This window comes from Talpa occidentalis, unplaced genomic scaffold (genome assembly GCF_014898055.3).
Source record: "Talpa occidentalis isolate TD23 unplaced genomic scaffold, MPIMG_talOcc4v2.1 talOcc4.11, whole genome shotgun sequence".
NCBI lineage: Eukaryota > Metazoa > Chordata > Mammalia > Eulipotyphla > Talpidae > Talpa > Talpa occidentalis.
The window spans coordinates 100,519,661-100,546,698 of NW_023601104.1; the positions used below are offsets into that span (position 1 = coordinate 100,519,661).

The 27,038-nt window shown below is 41.4% G+C and overlaps 1 protein-coding gene and 1 pseudogene across 1 annotated transcript in view; one reads left to right on the top strand and one right to left on the bottom strand.

Moving 5' to 3' along the window:
• The window catches only part of CATSPERB (cation channel sperm associated auxiliary subunit beta), a 78,389-nt gene that overhangs the window by 26,174 nt on the left and 25,177 nt on the right, over positions 1 to 27,038 (top strand). The window contains exons 8-15 of the mRNA XM_037504037.2: positions 6,105 to 6,200; positions 6,339 to 6,457; positions 7,904 to 7,936; positions 18,657 to 18,723; positions 19,030 to 19,076; positions 19,485 to 19,643; positions 21,639 to 21,791; positions 23,790 to 23,934. Of these exons, the coding sequence (XP_037359934.1) occupies positions 6,105 to 6,200; positions 6,339 to 6,457; positions 7,904 to 7,936; positions 18,657 to 18,723; positions 19,030 to 19,076; positions 19,485 to 19,643; positions 21,639 to 21,791; positions 23,790 to 23,934 (819 nt within the window). The remainder of the gene's footprint in view (positions 1 to 6,104; positions 6,201 to 6,338; positions 6,458 to 7,903; positions 7,937 to 18,656; positions 18,724 to 19,029; positions 19,077 to 19,484; positions 19,644 to 21,638; positions 21,792 to 23,789; positions 23,935 to 27,038) is intronic.
• Positions 8,007 to 8,930, bottom strand: LOC119239522 (40S ribosomal protein S3a-like; annotated as a pseudogene).

Consider the following 27,038-nt stretch of genomic DNA (forward strand, 5'->3'; position numbering starts at 1 on the left):
CTCGGGATCTTACCCACTAACTGCCTCTACCTCTTGGGAAAAGAAACTGCTTCAGCAACCAATGCTTTATCGGAAACCGCCTTTTCCCCAGCTGGCCACACGGTACTGAGGCAAAAGAGAAGTTCCCACAGGATCAAGCTGCCACCACCTACACTAGCACCTCCTCTGTGGGCCCTTGCTCGCCCGCCTCTGACCTCACAGCTCATGGAGTTAATGGTGGGAACCTGTTCCGCTTTCCTTCTCTGTGACACTCTTAAGACTCATCCATCAGACTCTCCCAGTTTTATCAGTCACCACCAGAAACCTTAGACTCCCAGCTTATGACCCTACATCACAAACTCTTCTGTGCTTCCTTTAATTTGACCCAAATTTCTGGCCCCTCCATCCACCCCAATCCTTTCTTTGGAATTCACAGCCTGTCATCAGCATCCCCCCACCCCATACATTCTACCACTGATCTTTTCTCTGAATGGTCTCTAAACGTCCTGCCATGAAGCGTCACCTGGCCATTCCCAGTAACAGCCTTTGCCCTGTAGCCTTTCCCCGCAGCATGTGTCAGAGCTCCTGTGCGGGGTGTCCTTGTGCGCCTTGGCATTGCTTCTTAATAATTACTCCTGTCTTCTCCTTCAGAACACCAGTTCCTTTCAACACCTCTTAATTCTTCTTGAAGTCTTGCTTGCCAGCATATGGGCCCCACCATGATGCATGCACACTCACTCACTGCTGAGTGTGGCCTTCCTCTGCCCTTGTTTTTGCCCCTGCTTTCAGAGACTTCACCACCCGTGTGGAAGGACTCGGTTTCAAGGCCTCAGCTCCATCTTCTGTGGCCATATTTTTCACCTGGCTGGATCCAATGATGTCACTCACTCTCCAAACTCCTCTACGAGCATCTCGTGCTCTGTTCACTCCATCCTGTCCTTTCACCCTGCTCTAGTGCCCACGCGCCAACCTCTCTTTGATTTCACTGAGACGTCAATGTGTTGTCCCTTCTCCTTTTTCTCTTCCCCACATTCTTATCTTCACCTTTTCTCACCATAATTTGCACAGCCCATCCTCATAAATACTTCTTTCACTTCCTTGCCCCTTTCTATCTTCCTTTCTTTCACAACCCCCACTCTAGTTAAATCCACCCCTACTTCTGAGCGGGAGGGGCATACAATGGCTAGAAATTTTTTGCTAAGAAAAAACTTCCACTAATCTCATTTTAAAATTCCAGTGGACTCACTGTAACTTCATGATCACACATCTTAAGTGGGCACTCCCAGAAATCCTCTCTTTCTCCTGGTATGTTTATTTTCCCACCCTGCAAAATGACCTTATCACACCCCTTCCCACTCCTCAAATACTCTACATCACCTTTCTTCCCTTTGCATTCTCCGCTGTGCCTCTATTTAATACTTAACAAAGAAAATCAGGGTTGGTCACAAGGAGCTCCTTCATCGCTGGGCCTGTGCGCCTGCTTTGCCTTTTTGCCTATTTCCTTATGAGGAGTGTGTCTGCTGCTGCTTCACAGGTCACTTCTCATGTCTTTGTTCCGGGGCCTGTTCCCTCCTGTCGTCTGGAGACCCTTGCTGCTGCATCTGCCCTGCAATTTGCCCTTTTTTTTTTAAGAGTTATTTATTTATGCATACAAGAACTGGGGTACAGGATAGAGGTGTGGGGGGTGAGAGGACTCACCAGAGACAGAGTGGGGAGCAGAACAGGCAGACTGACTGAAATATACTGCTGAGGGGAGCAGCGGGCAAGACCAGAGAGGTCTGCTGTGCCCTGTGGGTAGCTCCCTGGTTGGGGATTGAACTCGTGCTGCAGTGGCTGCAGGCAGCTTCATAGGTTGCATCTTAACCCCTTGAGCCACCAGCCCCCCCAACCCCCCATACTCCCTCCCCCCCACTCTCCCACCCCCCCACCCCACCCCCACTCCCGCATTTGCCCTTTTATCTCCTGCACTAGCTCCTGTTCTCTTCTTCTGGGTCAGATCCATTAACATACAACAATCCTAATAGCTCCCCTCTTAAACACCTTAGCACCTTAAACAAAACCTTCATGTAACTCAGTTTAATTCCATTCCCCATTATTCTGTTTCCTTCCAAGCTAAATTTATAGAGGGAATTTATTATTACAGTGCTACCCTTTCCACCTTCCATTTTATTTTCATTCCACTATAAATAAGACTCTTGTTCCCAGCACGCCTGTGACACAGTTCTTCCACGAGCATCTGTGGTCTCTGTATTGCCAGTTCCCACAGCCGGTTCCTATCTTCGTCCTGCTTTCCCTCGCAGCAGCCCTGGACACCGTTGACCACTCCTCAAAACTCATTCCTCTCTTGACATGCTTTGCTTTGCTCTTATCCCAGGGGCCACTCCTTACTTTTCTAGGCCATCTTCTTTTTTGGTGTGACCCTAAAATGTTGATGAACCCATGATTTTTCCCTTGACTTTCCTTCTTTATGTAACCACATCTCTCTCTCTCTCTCTCTCTCTCTCTCTCTCTCTCTCTCTCTCTCTCAACATGTTTTTGTTCCAGTTTTATTTTATTTCACTTTACAAATTTTATTGATTGGCCAATCATTTACATAACCATAAGTTGGATACAACTTCAAACCTCCGTACGTGCACCTGCTTCCCTCTCCCTCCACCGAAGTTCTCTCTGCTACACACTCCTCCTTCCACCATCATCCTTTCTGGTAACCAGAAAGGATTTTCACAGTCTAAGAATCATCGTTGTTGTGTTTTGCGTTTGTTTGCTTTGGTTATTTTACATTCCGCGAATGTCTCTCTGGGAAACACAATTCAGCCTCAGGGCAGCACTGCCCTCTTCAGGCTGATGATATCCAAATCTGTATTTCTGGAGCTGAGGACTCCTTTGAAACTAAGTTCCTGTATTCGGTTGTCAATTTTAACTTTCCCCTTGATGTTTACTGAGCATCTCATGTGTAACAAGGGAAATCTAGAATTTTTGATTCATCGTCCTCTAAAATCTATACCTCTCTTCCCTATTAATATCTAATACTCCAAGCTAAAATCTAGGACACAAGTTCTTTACCAGAGGTAATTCTGGTTTACAACCATGTGTAGGTTTCAGGTGTTTCTCACCTTGACAATTGTATAGGTTATACCATGCCCACCACCTACTGTACAGTCCACCCTGCCACCAACCATTCAGCCACCTCTACCTGTCCTGCCCTCTATTCCTCTCTAGTAACCACCATTTTGTTTCCAGAGTCTATGGATTTTTGTTTCTTCATTGCTTTGTTTCTTTAAATTCTTTCTCCTTCAGACTTACTTAGCACAATCCCCTCAAGGTTCATCCGTGTTGATACAATGGCAAGATTTCATCTTTTTTTTTTTTTAAATATAATTGAGTAGTATTGCAATGTGTGTGTATACATATATATATACACCACATCATTTTTTAAAGATCTAATCATCCATCATTATCAGACATTTAGGCTAGTTCCGTATCTTGACTATTGTGAACAGTGCTGTGAATGACCACAGAAGTGCATTTATCTTTTTAACTTACTGTTTTCATATTTTGCTAATAAATACCCAGAAGTAGAATTGCTGGCTCATATGGTAGTTGTCATTTTAATTTTTTGAGGCGCTGCCGTACTGTTTTTCCACAGCTGCTGCACCAATTTACAATCCCCTCCAGCACCACAGCAGGATTCCCTTTTCTCCACATCCTCCCCAACACTCATTGTGTCCTGACTTTTTCAGAGCGGCCATTGCTTTTGCTTCAATTTTAATTTTTACTGAGGTGTCACCATTTTACATCCTGGCTAGTGTTTTGACAGGAGGTGATGCACCCCCTAAGGTGCAGTCACTATAGTACCCCCACCACAGAAACACCCCAGTTCTCCACCACAGTCCATTGTGCTCCCCACCCACCCCACCTCCAGTGTCCCTCTTCCCTCTCCCCTCCTCCTCTGAAAGCTGTCAATCTATGGTCATCTTTCAAAGGTTGATTTTAAAGTTTGTCTTTGTCTGACCCTTTATTTGGTTTCTCTATATTCTACATATAAGTGACACCATCCAGTATTTATCTTTCTCCTTCTGGCTTATTTCACTTAGAATCATCCTTTCTAACTCCATCGATATTGCTGCAGTTGGCATGAGTTTATCTTTTTTGATTATTGACTCGTATTCCATAGTGTGTCTCTACCACATCCTCTTGATCTAGTCATCTGTTTTAGGGCACGTAACTTGTTTGCGGATATTGTTTGCTGTGAACATAGGAGGCCAGGTTTCTGTTTGAATGAGTGTTTTTGTATTTTGGGGGTAGGTACCTAGGAGTGGAATTGCTGGGTCATCTGGCAGATCTGTTTTTAGTCTTTTGAGAAATCTCTTACTGCTTTTCATAGGGACTAGACCAGTCTATACTCCTGCGAGCAGCAGAAGAGCGTTCCTTTTTCTCCACACCCTTGGGAGCACTTGTTGCTTCTGATCACTCTCACTCATTGTGGCTTTGATTTGCATTTCCCTGATGATAAGTGATGATGGGCATTTTTGTCATGTGCCTCTTGGCCGTCTGTATGTTTTCTTTGGAGAAGGGCCGTCTTTGGAGAACTACTCCTCTGCCCATCTTTTGATTGGGTTGTTTGTTTTGTTGATTGTATCAGCTCTTTTATAACAGTTCCTTGTCATATGTATGGTGTGCAAATATTTTCTCCCATTCTGGAGAGTGTCTCTTTGTTTTAGTTATGGTGTGCGAGAGTGAGCTCGTTTCATTTCTTCCTTCTTAGAGTTTACATTTTCATTTCTTCTTTGGAGTTTTATAAATTATTGACTTAGATTATGCTCCTGAAATATGAATATATTCATGCTTAGGAGGATATTTTCAAGAGGGGGTTGGGCGAGGACTCTTTCTCTACTCTCAAGTTCTGTGTGTGAGGCCTGCAAATTAAACTATAACAGAGACAGATTAGCAGGAGAAAAGGCACTCAGTACTCATTTACATCTATGAAATTTACAGAAAAGAAGTGAAAACTCAAAGAAGTGGTTAAACTTGGGGGTCTATAATCCATTTTAACAAGGAAAATAAGTTTATCCCTTTAAGGGACAATGAAATGTTAGGGAAGTGATTAGGAAATATGCAGGAGACTAGTGGAAGATAATTACCCTAGTAAGATCTTTTTATGTAAATAGGCCTCTATCTGCTGATAAGAATGTTCTTCTCTTCTTAGGACAAGGGGTGGGGTGAACACCCTTCGCAGGGGGAAGTATATGCTCTGCTTTTGGAAAGATATGGGGAAGGCAAAGAACTCTTCCTGCATCTGTTGATTCTCAATGGCCTCCAGCTCAAAACAGTCTTATGCCAAAGTGACGTATTTTGGGGTGGAATATCCAGATCCCCTTCAGTATAAAACAAAATCTTTTAAGACTTAAGTCAAATTGTTGTAGAGCAACCCCGATACAAAACGGGGTGCCTGACTGTGGGTCCTCACCCGCGCGCTTAAAAGGACTTATCCATGCTCCACTGCAGGCACACGTGAAAGGTTAATAAAAGGTTTATTGAAAAGGGAAGGGAAATGAGGAAATGTACAGCTCTGGGAGAAAAGTGGGAGACAAAGTTTTAAATGAGTCCTACCCTATCCGCTGATCAGGAATCCCAAAATGGCGCTCTCAGAGTTGGCCGCCAGCCAGGAGCGGTGAAGCCAGGAGGCGAGCGATGGCGAGCCAGAGAGAGCCCAAGGCCCACGTGTTTGGTTTTTTATACCCAACCTGGCTGCCCAACTCCACCCTCAGGTCCCAGCCACCCTCCCTTGGTGGTGATGGGATTTGTCTTTCCCAGAGTCTTGATGGCTTTAGTCTGGAGTGGGGGTGGGGTCCACAAAGTTAATCCTGTATGGGATTAACTCAGGACATCACTTCCCCCTAACAAAATGATTGACTAAGGTCTTGTGGTATGTCCTGAAGTTACTTCATTTTTCCTATGCTTAAGTGTGTGAGATTCCAGCTAAGAGGTGAGGAGCTGAGGCGGGAGTAGGGAACGGATGGTGAGTGGAGAAATCAGGCGCTGGCCCTGGAGATCTGGCACCATAAAGTTGAGTTACTAACTTTACACAATTGTCCGGTCTTTCTTTTCCTTTTCTCACACATTAGGTGTCTACGTAGGCTTCACCAGTTCTGCATTTTGGGTTTATGCTGAAACCTTCTGGTATGACCTGTCAGAGAATTCCTTTACAGAATCTGGAGAAGGTAATTCCTCTAACACTGCTTTCACACTCAGCCTTTCATGTTACCAGTGATTGACCAATATTTGTAAAATGTCTCTGTTCTGCTGTTGAACTCACTTTTCCCCTACTTTGTAATGCATGGTATGATTTCTTCCTTTAGAATATGGAACGCTCTCAGTGGTGGATATGGTTTTAACAAATCATTTTTTAGTTATCCTCACCTCTTTGGGTCTTTTTGTAAGTGAAGATCTTCGTTACCCAAAAAACTTAACTTTACGGGTATGTGAATTTCCTTATAAACTTACATACGTTCTGTGATATAAAGTAGAAATATTGGATACTTTAGATATATAGTATATTTAGAATTAAAATACCCCTTCCTTTTAAAATATGTAACAACATAATAGAGCAGCTTTTTCTTTGCCTTATAGTATATAATGTATCATTTGGAAATGGTGCTGGTTTTATTGCTGTACACATGTATAGTAAGTTTTAAATATGTACATGTAGAAAATTCTTTACATATCTGATTAGCTCCCTAATGCTATCTATGGTTATATGTGCTAGGTAATGAATAAAGCTCAATAGAGCCTTACAAAGTAACAAATTAAAAATAAGTTTTGGGACTGAGTAAAGGAGAATATACATTCTGGTGAGGATGTGCAATATGCATGCCATGAAATTTTAAAACATGCTAATAAATACCTCTCCGAAATTACTGCAGCACAATTAGAGTAGTAATGGACTTAGGAAACAGTAAGGGAAAGAAGAGAAGGAACAATTTATTGGTTGAGAAGCAGGTATTTCTTATCCCGCAGTCCCTTGATCCAGTTTTGCTTTTCTTGGTTTCAGTTACCTGTGGTCCAAAAATAGATACAAGAAGATATTTCATGGCAGGGGAGGAGAAACTCACATAGGTTTTATTATAGTATATTGTTATAACTGTTCTACTTTGTTATGAATTGTTGTTAGTATCTTGTTCTTAATTTATAATTTAAAGTTTGCCATAGGAATATATGTATAGGGAAAATAATGTATGTCGGGTTTGGGACTCTTCATGGCTTCGGGCACCTGCTGGGGGTCTTGGAATGGATCCCCCATGGATAGGAGGCATCGGCTATACATGGTTATTATCTTTCTTCCAGTGTAGGAATAATCACAGCTTTCCCTCACCATCTCTGAAAAGGTACCCTTTGTGGCTCAGATAACTAGTAGATTTGGAGCTTCTGTGTTTATCATGAAACTGTTTAAGTGGATAGTTAACTACCCACTGCAACTTAAGTTCAAAGCCCTGAGAACGAGGCATGGGTGTACATGAAGAGGACCTGATCCAGAGTCCGCCTGGGGTTGGGCAGCAAAAAGAGGCCCATGCAGACAATAACAGACCCAGGGTGTGCCTTTATAAACCCAATGGGTAACTGACTTAATATCCTTCCGCACACCTCTTAACTCCTTCTTTAAATCATGAAAAGGATTTGGTTTTGATTCCAAGTCCTTCCTGGAATTAAGGTAAGGTATAGATAAATTAGTCAAATGATAAAACAGGACAAAGACTGAAGAGGAAATCTCCAGCATATAGTGCCTGCTACTTTAGTGTTTGATCTTACTGAATACTGGCATATTGAAAGAGAATGATTTCCGTTAGTGTAATTTAAATTGCTATATATTGTTGATGTCTTCTCATATTTTTAATTAAAAATAAGGTTTCTTTTTATTTTCTTCTAGTTTTCAAGGGCTGACTTTTGTGGTTTTGAAAGGGTAAGAAACTTAAAATATCTAAAGTTTGGTTAGAAGATAAGTGTGTTTTCTTTTTCTTTTTCTTTTTTTTTCAAATTTGACTCTTTATTTGTCATCAAAGTCTGATTTTTAAGCTGATTCTTGAACTGGTGGTTCATAGCCATCAGCTCGTTCAACTTTAGCACCTGTCTCATCACCAGTAGCCTTTCCAGAACTACTGCCTTCACCATGAAGCTCCATGAGTTTTCCCAATTGAAACTTGGGCTTCTTCAGCATTTTTACTTTTCTAACAAAGACATGATGGAGTGGGTAGATAGACTGGCAAGCCTTTTCTATGTCTTTCCCAATGCTGTCTGGAATCAATTTATTGACCACCTCTTTCAAGTCATTTGTCTGCACCTCTCGGGTCATGATTTCCTTCATCTTTTTCCGGATCTGGCGGACCTGTTGGTGCTGAGCATAAGAGGTCTTCCGAATCTGATTGTTGCGTTTTTTTAGTAAAACCAGCACAGAAGAGATGAAGCAAATAGCCGTCCGTAGTCTCGACATCAACATGAGCTTCAATCATGGTCTGCCATTTTTTGACCATGGAGCACATTTTATCTTGGGTAAGATCCATGCCGTGAAAGTTAGTCAGGCAGTTCTTGCCCTGAACATCCTCAGTAATTAGCTTGAATTTTCTAAATGCAACTTCATCATTCTGCGGATCAGCAAGGCTCACTTCAAAAACTCGACCTTTGAGGCCATCAGAGGCGATTTTGGTTCCTTGCGTTCTCGTGACTAACATTTTTCCAATATTTCTTATATTAAACATTGCTGGTGCTTTCACATCGTGCCAGTCTTTCTTAGAAAATGGATCAACCACTTTCTTCTTGGCTCCCTTTTTGCCACCTTTCGTAAGGCGCTTGTTTTTGCCGACGGGAGAGTCAAAAAGCTAAGTGTGTTTTCTTGATGAACGAAGATGAGGGCCAAGATAAGAACTCACAATATAGATTATTCCTGGCATTATACACATGATTACACAATGATGTGTTATTATAGAATAGTATATATTTACAGTTTGAACTAAAAAAAAAAATGTATTTCCACCAACCATCAAGCAATGATCTCTTTGTTTCAAAGGAGGAAGGACCCTTCCTTGTTTCAGAGGCCACCCCCACCCCTTCTTTAAGTGTTCCATCCAGGATTATTGTGTTTTTCTGGTGTGTTCTACACAAGGGCAACCATTTGAAAAGAGACTGGGAGCTGAAAATCTGGCTAACACTGTACTCACTAGTTCATGCACCTGGTCTTGCCTGGAAATTCTTTCTAATTTGAACAAAATGGAAATTCTTTCTAATTTGAACAAAAATGGCTCATGAGCTAGCCACAGCTCTGCTGATGACTCTTTTGGGGACTGTGTTTCATCAGATTTTTTCCTCTGTTACAAAGTCAACTAGGTCATCCCATTAACATGTAAGCATGTTTCACTTTGGAAACTGAAATGAAATTTTTTTTAAGATTTATTTTTATTTGTTTATGTATATAAGAATTGGGGTATAGGCTGAGGTATGGGGGGGGTGAAAGGATTCACCAGAAACAGTGGGGAGCAGAACAGGTGGATCTACCGAAATACACTGCTGAGGGGAGCAGCAGGCTAGACAGGTCAGCTCTCTCTAGGGGTGGGAGGGGGGTATTGAACTCAGGCCACAGTGGCCAGTGATAGTGCTGAGACTTTAACCCTTGCACCACCAGGGAGGCCCAACTACAACAAAATTATGAGTAGTCTTAGCCTTTTGCTATGTTTCTTCCCCACTCTCCTAATATAGGCCTGTGAGCGATTCTGAATGTGCACACCTGCTTATTCTCTGGAAACCAATGAAACTGACTTGCTATACCAGCAGGAGGAAAATTTCTCAAACTAGAAAGACCAGATAGACAAAATTGATTGACATCAGAAAGAACAGTGGGAAATAGCTTTTAAAATAGAATTCCATATCTAGTTAAACTACATCATTCAAGAATGAAAGTGAAGAAAAGAAATTTGCACATTGAGATTCAGCCCCCCAAAGGCCCCTGAAAGGAGGGGGGCACCAGAAGCAAAGACAACTAGAACATTTGCTCTAAGTTCTGAGAGAGGCAGGGACCTTATCTAGGACTTCATTCTGGGATCTGTGTCTAGAATTGCTCCTGACACAAGCTAGGCACTTAAAAAGTATTTGTTCAAAGAATCCAATTGATATAAACATAAGAGTTACAAATTTTGTATTTATTAATTGGGTGTAACCAAACCTCTAGACAATACAGCATGGAGGAATAGAGATCATTTTCAGTGGATAATCAAACTATTTTTAAGTTCTTTGTTTGGTAGGAGCATCAATGTGGGGAATAAATTCAGAACTTGTTAGAAAAAAATGTGTCTACTTAAACATATATGTCAAAAATTAAAGATAATTACCAAATAGAAAAACACATAACATAAAGTTTCCAAACTAACAGAGGACGGGGAAAAGTTTAAAAATACCCTATCAATCCATACAGCTGTGGGCACAGCACCGGGTGAACACGGAGCAGACACAGCTCACAGCTTGACTAAGAGCCCCTGTGTTGAGGTGCTCCCCTCTGCCCCCCCATCCTATTTCCCCCACCCACCCCCCCACAAACCCCCACCCCTGTTTCTCAGAAAACCACTGGGAAAAAGCACAGGTCAGCAAGTACGGATCTCTGGCGCCCACCTCATGACCAGAACAAAATCACCAACTAGCTGATTCCCTGTTGGAACTGAGTAAATACAGAGGGAACTATAAGGGACAGCGCTCAGCAACACAGCATCAACACCCTGGTGGAGTTTTGGCCTACCAATGCTGGTCTCAGTCTGGTAAACTGTTTCCGGCACCCCTAATGGAGCACTCCAAAGAGATGCCTGCCAACACCAGTGGCACAACGTCCCAATGCATAAAACTAATTAGAAAGCAAACAACAGGGAGAAGAAAAAATATGAATAACCAAGCAAGCCTGCAGGAGAGCACACCACAAAGAGAAATATGGTCACCAGAGCTCAACAATGACATGGAAGAACTTCTTGGCCTATCAGATAGAGAATTAATGATCATCATGATTAAAAAGCGGAAAGAAAACGAAAAGGGAAAAAAAATTATTTGAGACAAATAATCACTGAACTGAAGAATGAAATTTGAGACCTTAAGAAAGGAAAGAAAAACGCAGGAGATTAAAAGATCACTAGAGGAGATAAAGAACTCTGGGAAAAGCAATGAAAACAAAATCGATAAAATGGAAGAACGGATCAGTACTATTGAAGATACAGAAATAAAAAGAGCCAAAAGAGAAAAGGAGAGAGAAGTGCAAATGAAGCAGTAGGAAGGAGACTCTTAGACACTTATCAGACTCCATGAAGAGAGGAAATGGTTATAGGCATTCCAGAAGGTGAGGAGGAACTGAGAAATTATTCAAGGAGATAATTGAAGAAAATTTCCCAAGCATGAAAAAGGAGATGAATATAGACATACAAGAAGCGAGAAGAACTCCCAGTTACCACAATGAAAAGAAAACTACAGCAAGACACCTAATAGTAAAGCAAGAGTCCAAGACAAGGAAAAAATAATGAAACTGGCAAGGGGGCAGAAACAGATAACTTATAAGGGAAAACCAATCAGGTTAACTTCTGCCTTCTCCAAAGAAACATTAACAGCAAGAAGAGAATGGAGTAACATATTCAGCAAACTTCAAGACAGCAAATGCCAACCAAGAATACTTTACCCTGCAAAGCTCTCCTTCCTCTACGAAGAAAATATATGGACCTTCTCAGACAAACAAAAACTCCAGAAATTCATTACAACTAAATCCCCACTCCAAAAAATTCTACAAGAAGTCCTAAAGCCAAAACCAGCAGAGGACTGAACAAGAAGAACAGAATAAAGCAAGGAATAAAATCACAAAAAAGACAAAATGGCAAATGCAGATGCCAACATATCAATATTAACTCTAAATGCAAATGGATTAAACTCATCAATAAAAAGACACAGAGTAGCAGGCTGGATTAAAAAACAAAATCCAACCTTCCGCTGTCTCCAGGAAACACATTTAACCACAAAAGATAAACATAGACTGACAGTAAAAGGTTGGAAAACAATCCTACAAGCAAATGGACCAAAAAAGAAGGCAGGAACAGCCATATTTATATCAGATGAAACAGACTTCAAATTAAAAAAGGTAGGGCCTTCCCAGTGGCGCAGCGGTTGAGCGCTGGGTAGCGCTGGGTAGCGAAGCTGCCGGTAGCCTCTGCAGTGCCGGTTTGATTCCCGGCCGCTGGCGAGGGTCCCACATGGCACGCAGACCTCTCCTGCCATCCGCTGCTCCCCTCAGCAGTGACCTTCATCAGTCTGTCTGTTCTGCTCCCTGCTCTGGCTCTGGTGAGTTCTCTCACCCTCCCATGCTTCTGACTGTACCCGGTACTTGTATAAATAAGTAAATAAATCTTTTTAAAAAATTAAGGTAAAAAGAGACATAGATGGACACTACATTATGATCAAGGGGACAATACATCAGGAAGATATAACACTCATCAACATATACTCACCAAATGAAGGGGCACCAAAATATATTAGACAATTATTATCAGCTCTGAAAACAGACATTAAAGAAAATACATATATAGTGGGAGACTTCAGCACCCCACTCTCACCAATGGACAGATCAACGAGACAAAAAATAAAGACACTAGAGCCCTAAATAAAGACATAGAACTCATGGACTTAACAGACATTTATAGGACACTGCACCCAAAAAATCTGAGTACACATTTTTCTCAAGTGCGCATGGATCATTCTCCAGAATTGATCACATGCTGGGCCACAAGACTAACATCAACAGATACATGAAGATCAGAATCATTCCAACTATCTTCTCCAATCATAAAGGCATCAAGCTAGAAATAAATCATGAAAAGAAAACAAGGAACCCTCCCACTTCATGGAGATTGAAACCCACACTACTGGAAGACCACTGGACTAATGAGGAGATCAAAGAAGAAATTAAAAAATACTTTGAGTTGAATGACAAGGAGGACACCACTTTCCAGAATGTATGGGATGCAGCAAAAGCAGTAACAAGAGGAAAATATGTAGCAATACAGGCTCACATCAACAAACAAGAAAGAACTCAAAGAAACAACCTAATCTCACATCTCAAAGAGCTAGAAAAAGAACAACAAAAACCCTAAAGCCAGTAGAAGAAAGGAAATACTAAAAATCAAACAGAAATAAATGAATTGGAAATTGAAAAAAACAAGCCAAAAGATCAATGAAACCAAAAACTGGTTCTTTGAAAAAATAAACAAAATAGACAAACCCCTAGCCAGGCTCACAAAGAAAAAATGGGAGAAAACACATATAAATAGGATTACAAATGAAAGAGGAGAAATCACAACAGACTCAGTAGAAATCAAAAGAATAATCAGAAATTACTATGAACACTTATATGCAAACAAATTCAACTTAGAAGAGATGGGCAAATTCCTAGAACAATATAATCATCCCAAGCTGGACAAAGAAGAAATAGAACAACTAAACAGACCAACTACAAGCAGCAAAATTGAGGCAGTAATCAAAGCACTCCCCCAAAACAAAAGCCCAGGCCCAGATGGCTTTACAAATGAATTCTACCAAACGTTCAGCAGTGAATTAGTGCCTATCCTACACAAACTCTTTCAAAAAATTGAAAAAGAAGGAATACTACCAAATACGTTCTACAAAGCCAACATTACACTAATACCAAAATCAAACAAAGACAGCACAAAAAAAGAAAATTACAGGCCAATCTCCCTAATGAACACTGATGCAAAAATCCTCAACAAAATCCTTGCCAACAGACTCCAATAATACATCAAAGGGATAGTATGCCACGGACCAGCACAGCGGTAGACGATGAGGCAGTCTACACCACAATCAAGTGGGATTCATCCCAGGGGCACAAGGATGGTTCAACATATGAAAATCCATCAGTGTAATCCAACACATCAACAAAAATAAAAATAAAAACCATATGATCATATCAATAGATGCTGAGAAAGCATTCAACAAAGTCCAACAACCATTTATGATGAAGGCCCTTGAAATTCTTGGGATAGAAGGAACACACCTTAACATGATAAAAGCCATACACAACAAGCCCACTGCCAACATTATTCTCAATGGTGAGAAGCTGAAGGCCTTTCCCTTAAGGTCAGGAACAAGACAAGGATGTCCTCTCTCACCACTGTTCTTCAGTATAATACTGGAGGTCCTAGCCAGGGCAATAAGACAAGAGAAAGATGCACAACAAATCCAAATAGGGAAAGAAAAAGTAGAACTATCACTATTTTCAGATGATATGATAATATACATAGAGAACCCTAAAAACTCCACAGAAAAACTACTCAAAATAATCAACCAGTTCAGTAAAGTAGCAGGATACAAAATCAACACACAAAAATCAGTAGCCTTCCTATACACAGTCAATCAGAAGAAGAAGAAATCAAAAAAATCATCCCTTTTATAATTGAAACCAAAAAAATCAAATATTTGGGAATAAACCTAACAAAAGAGGTGAAAGACCTTTACAGAGAAAATTATAAAACACTGTTAAAAGAAATAGAAGAAGACACAAAGAAATGGAAAGACATCCCCTGCTCATGGTTCGGAAGAATCAACATTATTAAAATGGCCATCCTCCCAAAAGCAATATACAGATTCAATGCTATTCCAGTAAAAATCCCAATGACATTCTTCAAAGAAATAGAACAAATCAAATACTGATGAAATTCATATGGAACCACAAATAGCCAAAGCCCTACTGATGAAAACAAAGGAGAAAGGAGGTACCACACTTCCAAACTTCAAGCTATACTACAAAGCCATAATAATTAAAACAGTTTGGTATTGGAACAAAAACAGACACACAGACCAATGGAACCAAATAGAGAGCCCAGAAATAGAGCCGCACTTATATGAACAACTAATCTTTGACGAAGGAGCAAAGAATATGCAAAGGAACACGGACAGTTCAATAAATGGTGTTGGGAAATGGACCACCACATGCAAAAAAATGAAACTAGACCACTCCCTCTCACCATGCACAAAAATCAACTCAAAATGGATAAAATAACTGGACATAAGACCTGAAACCATAAAATATATTGAAGAAAATATAGGTAAAACACTACAAGACAGACATCTCAAAAACATTTTTAGACTCATCACCCAAAGCAGTGATAGTGAAAGCAAAGATAAACACCTGGGATTACATCAAACTGAAAAGCTTCTGCACAGCAAAAGAGACATTAACCAAAACAGAGAGACACCCCACTGATAGGGAAAAAATCTTTGCACTCCAGTCCACTGATAAGGGACTGATCACAAAGATATACAAAGAACTCACACGGCTCAACAAAAACAAAATAAACAATCCAGTCAAGAAATGGGCAGAAGAATTCAAAAGACATTTCTCCAAAGAGGAAATGCAAGTGGCCAACAGGCATATGAAAAAAATGTTCAACATCCCTTATCATCAGGGAAATGCAAATCAAAACCACGCTGAGATACCACCATACACCAGTGAGAATGGCACATAAAAAAACTAGCAACAACAAATGTTGGCGAGGATGTGGTGAAAAAGTAGCTCTCCTGCACTGCTGGTGGGAGTACAAACTGGTCCAACCACTGTGGAGAGCTGTGTGGATGTTCCTCAGTCTACTGAACATGGAGCTACCATACGATCCGGCAATTCCACTCCTAGGGATCTACCCAAAGGACACAAAACCAGTGATTCAAAAGAACACCTGCACCCTATGTTTATTGCAGCACTATTTACAATAGGTAAAACCTGGAACCAACCCAAATGCCCAAAAATAGATGACTGGATCAAGGAGATGTGGTACATATACACAATGGAATATTATTCAGCAATCAAAAAAGATAAACTCATGCCATTTGCAGCAACGTGGATGGAGCCAGAAGGAATGATGCTCAGTGAAATAAGCCAGAAGGAAAAAGAAACATATCGGATAGTTTCACTTATAGCAGGAATACAGAGGAACCAAATAAGACATCAGTGTAAAAAAAATAATAACAGTGCAAACCACAACAAAGCAAAAACAGTCAATTATAAACCAGAGACATCCTGCAGGGGAGGAGGAGGGAGAGAGGTGAGAGGGAGCGAGGGAGGAACCCAGGGGACTGTGGTGATGGTGCGGGAACTGTGGCGATGGTGCGCGGGTGCCTTGGGGAAGGACATTCTATGGGGACTCAATCTGAGGGGGGTGGGGGGAAGCAAATACTGTCTAAAAAAATGTAAAACATGATAAATGTTAAAATAAAAAATACATATATATCCTATCAGTTTCACCAAAAGTAACAAAGGAGGAAAATAGACACAAAGATACAAGGAAAACTGTGAGGAAGAGGGTCTAAAACAATCCAAATATATCAGCAATTACAATTAATGTAAATGAATACTATAGAAAACTAAAGATCATTGGGCTATACGCTAATTATAAGAGGTATACCTACATCCAAACCACACCAAAAAATTGTCAAATAAAGGGTTGGAGGAAATTGTAACCTGAGCTTTGCTGCCTAAACCACTGACTCCAGGTTACTTGCCTGATAAGTCAAGACATTCAGGGTTGCTGGACAGCTGGGACCACTTGAAGTTCGAGATTTAAGGAATGCTACTCAGGCGATCTGGCATGTATTTCCTTTTATCAGTTATGTGAAAACATAGTATGTGGCAACACAGACATGAGGTGGAGGATTAGGAGGTAAGAGGTCCTAGACAGGGCTGGCTTGCAGAGCTCCCTGAGCTCCCAGAGAAGCCTTCTGCTAGCTTGCAAGTACGTCTTGTCTCCTAGAAGGAAGCCTGATGGAAGATTGCTTTCTCTGTGCCCAAAGGCAGGCAGGCTGAAAAAGACCTGCAAGCAAGGTAGCCTCTTTCTGGTTGTGAGATAAGAAAATGGTAGCCTTGAGGGGCTGAGAATGCTTTGCCTTCTGTCCTTCCAGTATGGGCATGATTGAGGTACTCCCCAAACCAGACCTGAGTCCTCCCTTCAAAGTCCATCCAAGCTAGCCCAGTATCCAAAGAGAATGAGATAATTAAAATCAGAATATAAACCAAAGTGGCTGATAGGGAAGACAACAACTACCTAACAAGAGTTAGAACCTTTTTGAAGAAAAATGACAGAAACCGACTAAAACTGATTTTCGCAAAGTAGGGGAATAAGTTGTTAACAGTCCCAACCGGAAGTATTTTTCTTGTACTTCCACCAAGTCCCAGTGTCAATTCATTGCCCTGACATGGGTCACTATTTACTCCTGACCAATCCTGTGGCTCTAAATTAGTCAGGGGTCAGAGCTCATCCTTGGAATGAGGTTGAACTGATCAGTTTAAATTATTGGGCTGGTACCAGTTTGATTCCAGGTAGGGGAGGGCAAAAGGAATAGATCAGTAAAGAGTCTCTATTAATTGCTCAGCTATCATAATGATAATTTGAGTATCCTACAAACCTGAAGATTTATATGAGAACTCAAGAGGTTCGTTTGATGCAACCAGCACTACAATCAATTTTAGATCATTTAAAAAACCTTTGATGAACAGATTACTATCAGTCTTCAAAAATGTGGAAAGGCCTTACTATGTCTCAATGGTAATTTATTTTTATTTTTTTTATTTATTTATGCATACAAGAGCTGGGGTGCAGGCCAGAGGTACCAGAGGGTGAGAGGATCCAACAGAGACAGAGTGGGGGAGCAGAACAGGCAGTTCTACTGAAACACACTGCTGAGGGGAGCAGCTCCCTGGCCTAGGATCAAACTTAGGCTGCAGAGACTGTGGATAGCTTCATAGTGCGGAGACTTAACCCCTTGTGCCACCGGAGAGGCCCCTTGACAGTAATTTAAAAGTCAGAATCTTGGGCATCCCCGGTGGTGCAGCGGGTTGAGCACAGCGCTGTGGAGCTGTCCGCACGCAGCCTCTGCAGAGTGGGTTCGATCCCCGGGCAGCCAGGGAGATACCCGCATGACGCAGCAGACCTCTCCTTTCGCACCCGCTGCTCCCCTCAGCGGTGCTTTCGGTCCATCTGCCTGTTCTGCTCCCCGCTCTGTCTCTGGTGAATCCTCTCACCCCCAGGCTTCTGGCCTGTACCCCAGCTCTTGTATATATAAATAAATCTTAAAAAAAAAAAAAAGTCAGAATCTTCCTGTGACAAAAACATCTCAAACTCTTGGATATAATTAATATCCAACCTCTAAAATCTCACTTTCTTGGAGGCTTCTCTCTTATGACTTATTTCTCAAAACCTGTGTTTTGGTGGCTGTCTTCCTGCTCCTCCTGTCTGCTGTCACACTTCTATGAAAACTCTGTAAGCCTCACTGCAGTTCAGGAAGAATAAGAGATGAACTGGCAACCCATGGCATCTGTGATGAAAGGTTAAGCTTCAATAGCTTCAGAAAGGCAGTTCATACACTGGAGATGCTCCACTGACGTGTGTTAATTCATGTGAAATTTCTTTGTATTCCTTTTTGTGTGTTGTTCAAAAAGCACAGTCTTGTATTATGTTCTCCTTCTACAGCCTTTTATTTGCATGCAATTTTATTCTCTCTCTATTTGCCTCGCATTTCTAAACTATTGAGCGTTAAATTTTCTTAGTGTTTGTCTACTTTTATCTGAAGTCTACAAACCGACTGACTGATATTTTTGTTTTTCTATTTAGGCTGACTATGTCAAAGGAAAATTGTGGTATAATGAAAAATGTTTTGCTAACAGAGAGCACTTTGAAGGTAAATTTCAATTAAATATTAACAGGCTTTTCTCAAGAGAGCATATATAGCTCTACATGCTCTTAAAATAACTTAAAACTAAAATAAAATAACTTAAAACTAAAATAACTTAAAACTAAAATAAAATAAAACATACAAGTAGGTTTGCTTTGTAGACGTTTATGGCCTAAAGCTGAGGGCAAAAATTAATTTAAATTTGAGACAATTAAAAATTAATTTAAACCACACCCTGTTATAAGTGCAAGAAAATGAATGTGTTTAGAAGTATAGATGCTGTTTGTAATTTCAGACCTTCATTTTTTACAGTTGATTATGTCACTATCACCTTTGAGAGAAACATGACTCTGAGTGAGGTATGGTATTAAAGATTTTTAAAAGGTAACACATTTCGTTGTGCATGATTTCACGGACTGCTGTTACTCTGCCAGATGGCAAGTCCATAGACTGAGAGGCTTAGCCATCACTCTGACTCCCAACCGAACCTCTATTTGGCTTTAATGGTAATTACCTAATTATGTTAATTTGATGGTTCTAGAAAAATAATCCATGCCAAAAAGAGATGCTTTGCAGTGTTTTCTAGACTCACAGTCCTTCACAGTCTTCAGAATAGAAACACAGGCTTTCAAGACGTAAAACTATTATTTATGCTTAGCCAGGACAACACAATTGTTCATTAGTTTATTTAATGAATTTATCTAAGAAAATTAGTTAGAACTTATATTTCAAGAAACAGCATTGACTTTTCATTTCTCTTTTTGTAGGCGCACTCTTGTTTTTATAGTAATGAACCATTTCGTGCATGGTATCCTTGCTTACCTCACCTTTCAAGACAAACGAAAACCTCTCCTTCCACTGTGATAACATTTCTTTTTGACCAAGAGCTTAACACTGGAGTATACCTCTACAGTGACCCCCTCCAGGTGATGATTGCACAGTATAACAGTGAGAATTTACCTTATCAAAAGTTATTTCTAAGTTCTTGTTATCTTTGGCAATAGAGGTTGATAAAATCAGCTCAAGCAAAATTATTTCAGTTAATAATTAAAGACACTTAGAGATTTCTTGTCACTGCTTGTCATTCAGTTTGATGAAAATGGAAAATGTGATGCTATTTGGGAGAATATAAGCTGAGTTTGGTCTACATAAATTTAAGTTTCCATGAAATGGTTAGATAAAATGAAAAAAAAAAAAAGAAACTAAATTGTCACAGATTATGTTTTGTGTTCCAAAGATTCTTAATCCTAGCTGTGAATTTATTGTCTTAGAGCCATTAAAAAATTCTTAACCCTATTCTAATCCTTTTAGGGGAGAAAAAAATTTTTCCTCTACACTTTTAGATTCAGCAATTACAGCCCTGCAAATTAAATTGGAAAACAACAGATGAACAGGAGATAAGAAAATGGGTTTTTTTAAAAAAGATTTATTTATTTATGCATAAAAGAACTGGGGTACAGACCAGAGGTGTGGAGGGTCAGAGGACTCACCAGAGACAGAGTGGGGAGCAGAACAGGCAGACTGACAAAATCCACTGCTGAGGGGCGCAGTGGGGAGACAGGAGAGGTCTGCTGCGCCATGTGGGTTTCTCCCTGGCCGGGGATCGAACTTGTGCTGCAGTGGCTGCGGACAGCCTCATGAGTTGTGTCTTAACCCCTTGTGCCACCAGGGAGGCCCAAGAAAATGGTTTCTTTATGTAGTTCACACAACACACACATACACACACACCCCCCCACACACACACGAAAGTCAGCGACGAGTAACTCCAAGAGGTGGGACTTACAACCCACTACACTTAGGGGTATCAGATGACTTTTTGGAAAGAAAAAAATGTTTTCAGGAAAACAAACAGGAGGTAAAAATGTTTATGACTGTGTGTGTGTGTGCAGGTAGTAATGGTCTGCCCTTCTCCGCCAGGACCATAACTCTGCCTTGAAGGAGAAGGTCTGGAGTAGGTTGGATTTGAATTCTTCCTTCTGGTTGTAACTCTCCCCTGAGGAGGAATTCATGACAGCCCTAGTTACCAGAAGCTGCTGCTGTTAGTCAAATAAGGAAAAGCCTTTTCCCCTGCCTCCAGTGAACCTCAAATATCTTCAGCTTACACCAAAGTGGCATAACGTGAGGTGTACATTGATCCCCTTCAAGATCGTGATCCAGTAGAACTGGACTGTGGCCACATGTACCCGCACACTTTCGAAAGAAGTTTGGAGCAATAATTATGAGCATTGGCATCAGAGTCTGTCTGCCTAGTTCAGTTTTAATAAATAGTAATTAGCAATAAAGCTTGACAATAATACCAGCAAAGTAATAAATAATAGTAAAAGTAATAAATCTCCACATGCCCTTTCTTATAGAAACTTGGACAAATTATTTAATCACCTTTTACTTCATTTTCTTTTTTATTTATTTATTTTTTTGGGTAAGATTTGTTTATTTATTTATTTATACAAGCACTGGGTACAGTCAGAAGCACGGGAGGGTGAGAGAATTCACCAGAGCCAGAGCGGGGAGCAGAGCAGGCAGACTGATGAAGCACACTGCTGAGGGGAGCAGCGGGCGGCAGGAGAGGTCTGCGCGCCATGTGGGACCCTCCTCCTGCGGCCGGGGAGCAGCCGGGGATCGAACCGGCGCTGTAGAGGCTGCGGGCAGCTTCGCAACCCAGTGCTCAACCGCTGCGCCACCCGGGAGGCCCTATTACTTGATTTTCAACATGAATACAACATGACTATGTATGCATGGGGGGTGGGGACAGAGGCAGAGTGAAGAGATAGTGATGATCCCTAATCTTTCACTGAGTTGATAGGTATATCCCTATCTTAGTCAAGAGTCAAATAACAGGAAACTAAAAATTGTAACATTGGCTAGTAATAGTAATGAAAAAGTTCTTATAATTTGTTCATGCTTTGTTTATCTGTTTCTAGAAACATACCACAGTCCATGTGAAAATTCTAAAAGATCACAAACCAACTTTAGTACAAAAGTTTCCAATCTTCTTATTTCCTCCATCCTTCACTTCCCCTGCTGGAATGGTATTCCATCCACGGAGTCATTTCCTGTATGTTTACGGCAATCAGGTGAGCACGGAAGTCACACCCCGCACAGGTGCATGCCATTCACTTGACGCTGAGCAGTTGTTCATCAAGAAGAGAGTCACTCTCATGGACAGGGAGGTGGAAAGTCTGCTCAAGAGAGAGTACGAGCTGGGGTTAGAGACAGTGAATACACACGTGTGTTTTGGAAAGTTTCGCTGAAACGTGGAGCAACGAAACAGGGCATTGTCTGAAGGATGAGGGTGGTCAATAAAAGGTTTTTTTTTTTCCAGATAGGAAGAATTATATGCTGATGAGAATTACTTGACAGAGAGGGAAAATCAATGCAGAAGAGAGGGGTGGGGGAGAAACTCCAAAAGTAGTATTTCTACATCTAGGTAAGAGGGGAGAGGATCTGTGCACTGGTTGTCTAGAGAGGTTGTGTGTCCACTATTCTGGCCAGACCATGGACTGTCTGGCAGCCTGGAGTCTGTTTCACCTAACTGGAAGCTTTGTGTGCAAACTGCTGAAAATAGATATGATCATTGCAGCGGGCAGATGACAGGGCAACAAGGGCTTAATGGTTTCTGAGAAGAAGAATAGATTAGCTGCTCAGGGAACCGAGATAACGAGGAGCATAGCACCAGCCAAAGAAGACACATCTCAAAAGATTTCAGACATCTGCAACCTCCCACTGGCCCGATCAGACAAGATCTACGTGAACCCAGCCCACAGACTAGGAGAAATGGTTGTTAAATCAAATGCTGAAGATTTAAAACAACAATAAGCCGTCATGAGGCATACAAAGAAACAGGGAAACGTGGCCCTATAAAGAAACAAAATAAAATCCAGAAGATGACCCTAAGGAAATGCAGATCTCTGAGCTGCCTGATTAAGAAAAAAAACTGTTAAAAATTGTAATTATGATGGAAAATAATGCATGAATAAATTGAGAAGATCAACAAAAAGAAATTCTGGGGCTGAAAAATAGAACTGAATTGAAAAACTCACCAGGGAGTTGAACTGCAGACTTGATCGACAGAGGAAAAGGCAGCAGACTTGAAGAGAGATTATTTGATATTGAATCAGAGGAGCAAATAGGAAAATGAACGGAAACAAGTAAAGAGAGTCCTGCGTGGTATTATCGAAAGGAGCTCTGCACACGTGTTACACGAGGGGGGTGATTCTAGAAGAAGAGAGAGAGGGACAGAAAACTTCTTTAAAGAAATAAGGGCCCCAGACTCTCCAAATTGGAAGAAATGGACATGTGGGTTAAAGAAGCTCCAAAAAATTTCCAATTAAGGAAACTCCAGAGACCAACACTGAGACACATTAGAATCCTAATATTCAAAGTCCTGCCTATTTTCAGGTATAACTTCTTAAATTCAATTTATAAAAAGACATCTAAAATTCAGAAATCCTCGTTTAAAGAAGACTTAGGCTATTGAAAGAGGTATCGAGAAGTATTCCTCCAAGACCTGAGCTGATGTATCTTTGAACAACTCTTACTGAAAGATGAGCAAACAGAGACACTTCGAGGATATGCTAAGATACCGGAACGCAGTCTTGTAAGTGGCAAGGCGAGCTTTCCCAGGAAACATGTTTTCACATATTTTCCAGATGCCTAGAACAGGAAGTCTCATATCAGTGGGGTAAACTCTTCCCCCATATCCAGATATACCAGAACCGCACCCATTTTTATGAACAAGGGGACCCCATTTGGGAGATTATGGGAGTAACTTTGTTCTTTTATACATTCATCACACACACTGTGCATTCCCAAGGCTCTGCTGTGTACACGGTCATGCAACTCTAGGAAGAAAACGAAGAGTAGACCAAGTAGGTAAGGGTTGTGTGGGGGGTGGGGGGTGTGTGCACGCGCACGCGTGTGTGTGAGTGTGTGTGTGTGCAAGTGAAAGAGAGAGAGAGAGAAGCATAGAAAAGACCACACTGCACGACTTCTGTAGGAAGATGCTTAGGCTGCTAGGTAGTTGCTGGCTGTTCCATGGCCACTCGAATGAGGTGTTACCTTTGTTTCCTCAGGTCTGGCTTTCAACTGATGGCGGCAACACTTTTGAACTGTTAGCTGACTTTCACGACGATACCATCATACACACTTGTCATAGCTTTTATTCTTCAGATATTATTTTTGTTTCCAAACGTGGAAAGGTTTACCTCACGAAGGCAGGTGGGAAATTTACTTTTATTGGTACGAATATTGCATGTGAACCAGGGATTAAATCTATGGGGGAAAAAAAATCTGCCATATTAATCCAATCCGAATCTTCAACTAATCCTAGGTCTCAAACCTCTTAGGGATTATGGATTTTAAAAACCTGTTGTGGTAACAATATTTATAAAGGTACCATCTTAGCCATTTTGATTGTGAAGTTTGGTGGCAGTAAGTACATCCAAAGTGTTCTGCCACCACCACCACCACTAGCCAAATCTTTTTATTTTGTAAACCCGAAACTCTACACCCTGTGAGCAACAGAGCCCCATCCCCACTCCTCAGTCTCTGACACCCACCATCCTGTTTTCTGCCGCTGAGTGTGAAGACTCTGGGCACCTCCTGTGAGTGGAATCCTACAGTATCTGTCGGGTGGCGGATGGATTCATTCACTTAGCAGAATAGCCTCAAGATGCATCCATGTTGTGATCTAGTTCAGTTTGACTTTTTAAAATAGATTCCACGTATAAGTGAGGTCTTGAAGTATTTGTCTTCTCTGTCTGATTTGTTTAACATATTGTCCTCAAGATTCATCCATGTTGTTGCTATAAATGGCAAAGTTTCCTCTTTTTTTAATGGATGATTAACGCACACACTCAGACACACACTCAGACATGTCCCCCTGTCTTTGCTATAGTGACTAACGCTTCAATGAACATGGGCATGCAGATATCTCTTTGAAAGAGTGATTTGATTTCCTTTAGCTAGATATCCAGAAGCGTATGTATTGGATCATATGGTGGTTCTATTTTTAATTTTTTGAGGAATCTCTATATTTGGCTACACCAATTTATGTTCCTACCAGCAGTGCATAAGGGCTCCCTTTTCTCCACGACATTGCCAACATTTGTTATCTCCTGACTTTTTAATAATGTCTCAAATATCCTAACCTTTAATGTCTGGCTCCCAAAAGGGGGAAAAGAAAAGGGTATTAGGGCCTAGACCTTTTTAGTTCCCTGAAAGTTGCTTCAGACAAAGTTGTAAGTTGGTTACTTACAATAAAAGGGGGGGCTGCGGGTGCAACAATAACTGTCACCCTTATCTTTGTCTGCACCTCTGTGATCAGAAGCAGCAACCAGCAATCAAAGCACAGACCCCCAACATTTGGAGGACGGGGTCCCATAAGCAACTGCTCCAGGAACATGTGCACAGCTCCCCACCACGTGGCTGGAGGGGAGCAGGGCAGGCAGGTGGCTGCTACAGTCACTTCTAGGAAACCATTGACTAATCTAAGATGGTGAAGATTTACTTCTACGTTTTCTTCAGAGAGTTTTATCATTTTCATACACATTTTTTGGTTCATCTTATCAACTAATGAAGCTAGTAATTGTACAAAAAATAAAATCACAATTCAATAACTTTATGTAGAAAGGGAGACCTATCTTCAGAAATTACAGTCTCGCCCAGCGGTGCTCGAGTAGCACTTTCACACATGCTAGGGTGACTTTGGAGACTGGAGTATAGTTGGTGATATCTGATTAGATCCAACCAGATTAGGAAAAATACTGTCTCCAAGTCAAGAGTGAGGCTGATTTTTGTTTGTTTGTTTTTAACATTGTCAGCATTCTTAACAATTTTATTAAACATTCTTGACTGTCTAGCTTCAGACAAATTTCTTCTGATCTTGTGAGTCTCTGAGATGATTTTAAACAAGCCTCCTAAAAGTTTCTGATAAGACTTCAAAAATCTTGGTTACTTGGGCTTCAATATTGTGTCCTTGATGCGCACCAGCAGAAGTAGTAAAATAGAATGCAATTTCATTTATTTGTGGGTTTCCTCTTTTCTCAGGCCCTATAAAATAATTGGAACCTGTTCTATAAGAAAATACGGAATGGTGACAATTCTCCCAGTGACATTTGCTTTATTGAGAAATAAATGCCCCGCCACTTTGCTTTCCTCTCCTGCTGCACCCGCAATGACATTACATTGTGACGTGATGTTTTTGAAGGCGTTTTAAGCAGCAATAACGCTCGACATGTATTGCACTCGCGATTCAGGAAACTCCATTAGAGATGACATTATGAAGAGCTGAGACAGAGCGCTCGCCAGGTGACCACTATGGCACCAGTGCCCCCTGGTGGACCGTGACTATAAGCTACATCAACGAGTGTTAAAAGTGTATCTCCGTTTATGGCAAGTTGATTCTTAGCAATTATAGTGGTTAATTTTATGTGTCCGCCTGATTGGGCGAAGGCACGCCCCGCTTATACATTATTTTTGAATGTGTGTGTGTGTGAGAGAGAGTTTCTGTATGAGATTAGCATTCCAATCAGAGGGGTCAGTAAATTGACCTCCCCAGTGAGGTGGGCATCAGTCAGTCCCACGACCACCTTAGCAAAATAAAAAGTGGAGAAAGCAGGAATTCTCACCCCTTTGCCATTCTGCCCGCCTGCCCGGTTAGGGTATCTTCTCCTCCGGGCCTGACACCAGTGGCCTCCGGGTAGCAGACCTTTGGCCCCTGCCTGGGAGTCAAGCCATCGGCAGCCCTGGTTCCCAAGCGTCCAGGGCTCTAGCTCACAGACAGCAGGTCATAGGATTTCTTCTTATAAGAGTCTCCCACACATATGTCCTTGTCGAGCTCGTGGTGGAAGTGATGAGAAGTGGTTGGAGTGCATGTGCATGCGAGGCTGATGTTAATAGGATTTGCTGATGGATTAGATACAGGATAGGAGAGGAAGGATTAAGAACGCCTCCAAGGCTGTGGATGGAGCCTCAGGAATAGTGCAGTGGCCCTGCTGCCCTTGCTAGAGATGAGGACGGCTGAGGCTGGAGGGGGTTTGTGTGAGGGCAAGGCGTTCCGTCCGAGCTGTGTGACCGACGTGGGTCTGTAGGTAGCAGGCAGTTACATGTGCATAAGCCTGACATTAAAAGAAAATAAGGAGATGAGAAATTTAAGTTTGGGGATCACCCACACAACAATGGACTGACAATCCTCCAGCTGGATGAGAGCTCTGGGTATGGCAAGAGATGGGAGAATCGTGCCGCATCTCAAGTTTGAGGGGCAGGGGAGCAGACAGGGAGGGCTGGGGACGGATGTGTGTGGAAATCAGCCTTTCCATCCT